We start from the raw sequence: 7,035 nt of genomic DNA, 5'->3' as shown, positions 1-7,035 counted from the left end.
CCCTGGCGAAGGTGCGCGTGGGGACAAACCAGGCCATTTTGCAAACAAATTCAGGGTCAGCTGCATGGATGCTTATAAACTGAAGGGACAGACACACACACAACAATCATAAAACAAAATGCCATCTTTTAACCACTTTTCATAAGTTGAAATGGAATCAGGACTTTTTTTTCAGCCACATGCCTGACCTCCTGTGACTAAAAAAGCTGAGTTTATTCTAAGGAGCCAGTTCGATGCTGTCAACACCAACCTGAGACCAGGAACGTGAATTGTGATCCACACAAAAGAATAAACGGTATAATTTGCTGGATCTGAAACCAAGCCCTGACGCGAACTGTTTGCTGAAACGTGAACCGCGGGCGTGGGAGCATCTGCTGCCGAGCACCTGACGGTCCGGCTCATCGAGCAGCGGAGTCTGTGTATTTAAGAGCCTTTGTCCCGCTCAGACACTCAGGGAGCAAAACAAGCCACAGGCCAACCTCGAACACAACCAGCGTTTCCTCCCCGCGAGCCGGAGGAGGACACAATAGGACGTGATTGCAAACGCTCTTTTCCGAGGCACACGGCACAGGCTGGGCTCGACAGCAATCAGCCCGCAATTATTTCCGCAGCGGAGCCTCTGAGCCTTTCCCGTGTGTGAAGGGGAGGAAGGAGTTTGTCGGGAATTCTGATGGGAAGGGACAGAAGGAGGAGAGGTGACCGCGGGCCGTTCGGAGCCGGGAGACGCAGGCGCTGGAGACTAGCCCCAGCTCTGGGGGGAGGCCTCGGGCCACGGCGGCCCTCACCCCTCGTAAAACAGGGCCCGTCGGCCGGCGCCCGCCCTGGAGGCCTCGATGGGCAGCAGGCGCGTTACCTGTGGAGAGCTGGGTGGGGAGCGGGTTCATCTCCTTGTCCACCATCTTCTGGTACAAAGCCCTCAGGCTGAACGGCTCCACGGTGAAGGGCAGGGTCCCGGTCAGCATGGCGTACATGTTCACGCCTCTGAGAGAGAGCCGGAGCGAGAGCAGAGTGAGGCCCGGAGGGCAGGACAAGGAGGGCAGGGCTGGGCCACCTTCCTGTTCTGTCCCTTCCCAGAACCTTCTAGAACCTCAGCGTCACACACAAGCAGCTGGGTGAGAGGCAGGGGCGAGAGTGCAGCTGCGGGCCAGGCACTGGAGGGCGGCACAGGGGTGTCTGCACCTCTAACAGCTGCCCTAAAGCCCGGCCGGGTGGCTCAGTGGTTGAGCATCGACCTAAGAACCAGGAGGTCACGGTTTGATTCTCCATCAGGGCACATGCCCGGGTTGCGGGCTCCATCCGGGGGGCGGGGGGGCGTGCGAGAGGCAGCTGATCCATGACTCTCTTATCATTGATGTTTCTCTCTCTCTCCCTCTCCCTTCCTCTCTGAAATCAATAAAAACATATTTTTTTTTAAAAAAGAACCACTAGACACCTGTCCCAGAGCCTCTACCCCAAAGGCTCTCATCACTCAGGCGTGGATTCCGAAGGGAGGGGCGCTCGCTCCCGAGCTGGGGACTCACATGGACCAGACGTCGATTTTGGGGCCGTACTTCTTCCTGGCCAGCAGCTCGGGCGCGGCGTAGGCGGGGCTGCCGCACTGCGTGCTGAACGGGTCCGAGTGGCCCAGGATCCCCGCACAGTTGCTCAGTCCGAAGTCTGCAAAATGCGGACAGATGCTCCGGGTCAGAAAACGGTGGACGTGAGGGAGGAAGGGAACGAGGCCGTAGGAAGGGGAACCCTCCGGGCGAAGGCCTCGCTGCGCGTTCGGAACCCCGGCGGCTGCAATCGGTCACCGTGGACGCAGGTCTCGGGGCAGAAGCGGGCAGCGGGGGAGCCCTGGCTCCTCCGGACACACTTCCCATCAGGCCTCCCTGCAGACCCAGCTCAGCCCCAAGAATGTGGCCCCGAAACCTGTTTCTCTCAACCTCAGACATGAGTCGCCAGGACAGGGCACTGTGCCTCCCAGGACCTGGCAGGAGGCAAGGCCCCGCCCGGCCTGGGGGACAGGGACCCGCTTCCAAGCGGCCGCCTGGGAAACCCTGGGGAGACCGACGGTCTCGGGCTGGTGACCGTTAGCCCTGAGTGACACGCGGCCCCACCATCAGAGTTGGCTTTCTGGGCTGACTGTCTGCATTCCCTGCGAGTCTGCTGGGAAGTGCTCCCCGTGGGGAACACGGGGCTCTGAAGGGGGAGGGGAATACACCCAGTGACTCAGACCACGCGGAGGGCGGGCGGCTGCGAGAACAACGCCAGAAAGAGCCACGAGAACGAGCGAAGTGAGCGTAGAGCTTTTTAAAGAATATGTTTTTATTGATTTCCTAGAGAGGGAGAGGGAGAGAGATAGAAACATCAGTGAGGAGAGAGTCATTGACCGCTGCCTCCTGCTCAGTGGATAGAGTGTTGGCCCGTGGACTGAAGGGTCCCGGGTTTGATTCCAGTCACGGGCACGTACCTCGGTTGCAGGCTCCATCCCCGGCCCTGGTCAGGGCACATACGGGAGGCAACCAATCGATGTTTCTCTGTCTCTCCCCCTCCTTCCCACTCTCTCCAAAAATCAATGGAAAAATACCCTGGAGCCGCCCACAGGGTGAGGATTAACTCCACTCCCCCCCCCAAAAAAAGAAAAAATAGGGAATGCAGTTTCTGCTAAATAAACCCAATTCCCAGGTGTGTGTGTGGGGGGGGACTCTTGGTCTGAGCTGCTCTGACAGGCTGGGAGCCACATGAAGGTTCTAGCAAAGGGACAGCTGCTCTCAGAGCCCCTCCCGCAGGGTTGGGGACTTCGGGTTCTGACCCCCAGCTTCTGCCGCGACCCCTTTGGGCCCAAAGAGCCGAAAAGCCTGTTTGGGAGCCGACCCGGAGCTGCCGGGCCGAGGGGTGACGGCGGAGGCACGGAGGGAAATGGCCCTGGTCTGTGGCTGTCTGACCGCTATGCCCAACACCTAAAACTGACACAACGTAACAGGAAATGTAACCTGCCATTGAAATGAGTGTTTAAAGCATCAAAAGCATGAACCATAAAAGGAAAAGAGCCCGGCCGGACGGCGTGGCTCAGTGGTTGAGCGTCAACCTAGAACCAGGAGGTCAGGGTTCGAGTCCCGGTCAGGGCACATGCCTGGTTGTGGGCTCGATTCCCAGTGTGGGGCGTGCAGGAGGCAGCCGATCCATGATCCTCTCTCATCATGGATGTTTCCATCTCTCCCTTTCTCTCTGAAATCAATAACAAATATATAATTTTTTTTTTAAAGCAGAGAAGGGAGACTGCCTCTCCCTTCCTCTCTGAAATCAATAACAAATATATAATTTTTTTTTAAAGCAGAGAAGGGAGACTGTTCCCCGGTTCCGGTGCCCGGCGTTCACTGGCGAGGGGAGCACGGCGTGGCTAAGCCACGGCAGCACCAGACCCAACAGTTCCCTCCTGGGAAGCCTCGCGGTTCATCCAGATAAAAGGACCCATGAGAGTTCACGGAGGAGCTGGAGCTGGAGCCCCCACAGAACACGTGAGATAAACGTCTACTTGGGCTGCGACGTTCATTCACGGTCCCTTCACAGCACTTCGCCTTCCGCTTAGGTTTAAATTATTTTAAAATTCATCTTCATTTCAGAGCCATGACTCGATACTGGAGGTAGAGGCGGTGACGGAGGAGGACTGTCCGGGGACTAAAACAGACCGGGAACCAGCTCCTCAGTCAGTCGTCCAGAAGCAAACCAGCGGCCGGGACAGCACAGAACAGGACAATCTCACACACACACAAGCCATACCGATCAGCTTGATGTTATTGTCTTCGTCGAGCAGCAGGTTTTCTATCTTCAAGTCCCTGAAACAAACAGAAGCACAGAGCACGTCAGCCGGGGTTTGAAGCGACGGCGTCACACTCGCTCCTGCAGGGAGAGGAGGCCCGAGCCACTGGGACCCGCCCCGGGCCTCCCCTCGGGACCGGCGCCATCGCAAGTGCAGGCGGAGCCGGACGGAGGTCCCTGCTGCCCCCCCAGCAGCCAGGGCCCTCGGAGGGCCAGGCGCCCAGGGCAGAGCCCGTCCCAGCAGCTCCGGGAAGAAGTGGGACGGCGCTGAGCCCTGGGACTGAGCTCACACCGGGTGAGGAGAGCGCGGCCTGGACTGTCGGGTACATCGTGGCCGCGCTGCGAGCCGGTGGGCAGCACCCGCCCGAGAGAGAACACAGACTCGGGGAAGCAGCTTAAAAGAACCAAACACAGCCCGGCCGGCGAGGCTCAGTGTCAACCCAGAAGCAGGAGGTCAGGGTTCCATTCCGGGTCAGGGCACATGCCCAGTTGTGGGCGCGATCCCCAGTGGGGGCCGGGCAGGAAGCAGCCGATCCATGGTTCTCTCTCATCATGGATGTTTCTATCTCTCTCCCTCTCCCTTCCTCTCTCTCTAAAAGTCAATTGAAACGTATTTTTTTAGGAAACTGCACACAGATAACACTTGACTTCTATGTGTGGAGTCCAAACTGGCCGGTGACGGTCAGTCAAGGTTGACGTGTCTTCTCCGGCTCCCACTTTGTTGTTGGAAATAAAGTAACGGACATTGTGCCACATCCACACGGACAGGTCCCCAGTTCTCTGTGGGGCACGTCCTCTTCGCTGAGGACACCGGGGGCACATTATAACCCTGACCTTCTATTCGAGCCTACACGGTGCTCACACTCACACACACGTGCGCTCGCACACACACACACACACACACACACACACACGCACACACGCCAGGGCAGCCCAGGCTGCCATCCCGGGAAGCCTGACCCCCAAGCAGCACGTTTCCATCAGGGAGCCCCACCCCCACCCCCCGCTTGTCCCAGCAAATGAAACCTCTTTCCCGGGCAGGACCGGGAGCCCCGAGAAGGCGCGAAGGAGACCCGTGTTTCAGAACGAGTGCTGGGGGAAGCACGGCAGTGAGACGCGAGGTCGCAGACTCGGCTGCCGAGAGGGGTACGACCACCTGGGTGACCCCGGGGGCGGGAGGCCTGGGGACCCACGTGAGCAGGCGCTGTCGGCGGGAGACTGAACATAGAGAACGCAGAGGGGGAGCCAGCGGTCTCGGGAAGAGGTAGCAAAGGAGGAAAACGCAACCCTTTGGAAGTCACTCCATCCCGCCCACTGCATTCCCGTAACCCACCCGCCCCTGGAGGACGCAGAGCGAGCCCAGCTCTCTGGTTTCCGGGCTGGTTACCCTCCTGCTACCCGTCCGCCAGGGCTCCTGGAAGAGGCCGGCAATGACCGCCCGACCGCCTGACCGCCCCGAGCTCCTGGCCGGAGGAAGGTTAGCATGTGGCCTCTGCAGACCGTGCGCCTCGCTCCCCAGGGAGGACATCCCAGCCCTGGCTCCGCTCCTCTCCTCCCCCCGACTCCTGAAAAGGGGAGAACGCTGTCCTCCCGACTCTAGGAAACAGGCTCCAAAATCATGTTTTCAAAAATATATTAGTATTGACCTCAGAGAGGGAGGGAGGGAGAGACAGAAACAATGATGATGAGAGAGAATCGTGGATCGGCTGCCTCCTGCACGCCCCACAGGTGGGGATCGAGCCCACAACCCAGGCCTGTGCCCTGACCGGATCCAAACGTGACCTCCTGCGTCATAGGTCGGTGCTCAACCACTGAGCCTCGCCGGCCGGGCTAAGTATTTTTAAAAGTGGCATTTGCCTAGGTGTTTACCCAAATGCGTTGGAAATTCCTGGGCTCGGATGTTCTCAGCAGCTTCTTCACAAGGACCCAAATCTGGGAGCCACCAGGGCGTCCCTCCGCGGTGACGGCACAGGAGCCGCGGCCCGTCCACAGCGGCCTCGCATTCAGTGGGAAGGAGCGCCATCCAGTCACGAGGGCGAGGGAACTAGCCACGTGTTTCACCGTGAGAGGAGGCGGTCTGAAAGGCGGCGTCCGCATGACTCCAATTAGAACCCTTTCTTCCAGGAAAGGCCAAGCCACGGAGCCAGCGTCCACGGAGCCCGTGGAACATCCGTGGCTGCCAGAGGCCGGGAGGAGGGAGGGGTGGAGCTCAGAGCCCCGCGCGCAGCACAGAGCACCCCGAGGGACCACGTCCCCTGTGAGCCCTCCTGTGACCGGGGACCTCAGCTACAGACACTATCAGTGCTGGCTCCGCAGGTGTAACGAGCAGGCACGGCCACCAGGGCTTAGGAACAGGAAACCGACGCAGAAGGGGGTGGGGAAGCGGGTGGGAACTCTAGCTTCAGCACCATGTCTCTGTAAACCTCAAAGTCTTCTAAAAATACAGTCTAATTTTTTCTCTTTCTTCATTGAGTAAGGTTCTGCTAATTTTTAAAAAATATATATTTTATTGATTTTTTACAGAGAGGAAGGGAGAAGGAGAGGGACTGAGAGTTAGAAACATCGATCAGCTGCCTCCTGCACACTCCCCACTGGGGATGTGCCCGCAACCAAGGTACATGCCCTTGACCAGAATCGAACCCGAGACCCTTCAGTCCGCAGGCCGACGCTGTATCCACTGAGCCAAACCGGTCAGGGCAGTTCTGCTAATTTTTCTAAAGTAGATTTGGGTATTTCTTCCCTTTCCTAAGAGGTGACGACCAGGAATGGTATGGCTGCGCCCGGGTGCCTCACGCAGGGTGGAGGGTCCCCACCACCTGGAGGTCATTGACAGTCCACTCAGCACAGTGGGCCACTCAGCCCCTCCGCCCAGCCACTCAGCAATGACCGCGGCTGAGCCCCGAGGCCACAACATTGAGAGAGACCTTCTTGAATCACCAAAAAGGATGGAAAGAAGGCCGGACCGCTGACCAGGATGGGGAGGAAGGCCTGACCGCTGCCCGGCTCACCCCTGGTGGTGGAGGTGGAGCTGACCTCACACTAATGCCCCCATCAGGCAGCCCCTTCCTGGAGGGGGTAGGGACTGTGGTGAGAAGAGTCCCTCCCGGGGCAGGCAAACCGGAAGCTCAGGGTGAAGGAGGGAAGGAGGGGAAACGGGTTGTTCTCGGCCAAGGAGGCTGTTGGAAGTTAGGACGAGGGGGAAGGGATGGGGCACGACCTCTATACGGGGTGATG

The 7,035-nt window shown here is 58.8% G+C and overlaps 1 protein-coding gene across 1 annotated transcript in view; it reads right to left on the bottom strand.

The window, feature by feature from the left end:
• The window catches only part of HUNK (hormonally up-regulated Neu-associated kinase), a 27,954-nt gene that overhangs the window by 12,117 nt on the left and 8,802 nt on the right, over positions 1-7,035 (bottom strand). The window contains exons 3-5 of the mRNA XM_014535195.1: positions 3,763-3,818; positions 1,521-1,656; positions 854-981 (exon numbers count right to left, since the gene is read on the bottom strand). Coding sequence (XP_014390681.1) covers positions 854-981; positions 1,521-1,656; positions 3,763-3,818 — 320 coding nt within the window. The remainder of the gene's footprint in view (positions 1-853; positions 982-1,520; positions 1,657-3,762; positions 3,819-7,035) is intronic.

Source organism: Myotis brandtii, unplaced genomic scaffold (genome assembly GCF_000412655.1).
Source record: "Myotis brandtii unplaced genomic scaffold, ASM41265v1 scaffold139, whole genome shotgun sequence".
NCBI classification, from domain to species: Eukaryota; Metazoa; Chordata; class Mammalia; order Chiroptera; family Vespertilionidae; genus Myotis; species Myotis brandtii.
Note: the sequence above shows the minus strand (reverse complement) of the source record. Positions and strands in the feature narration are given on the sequence as shown.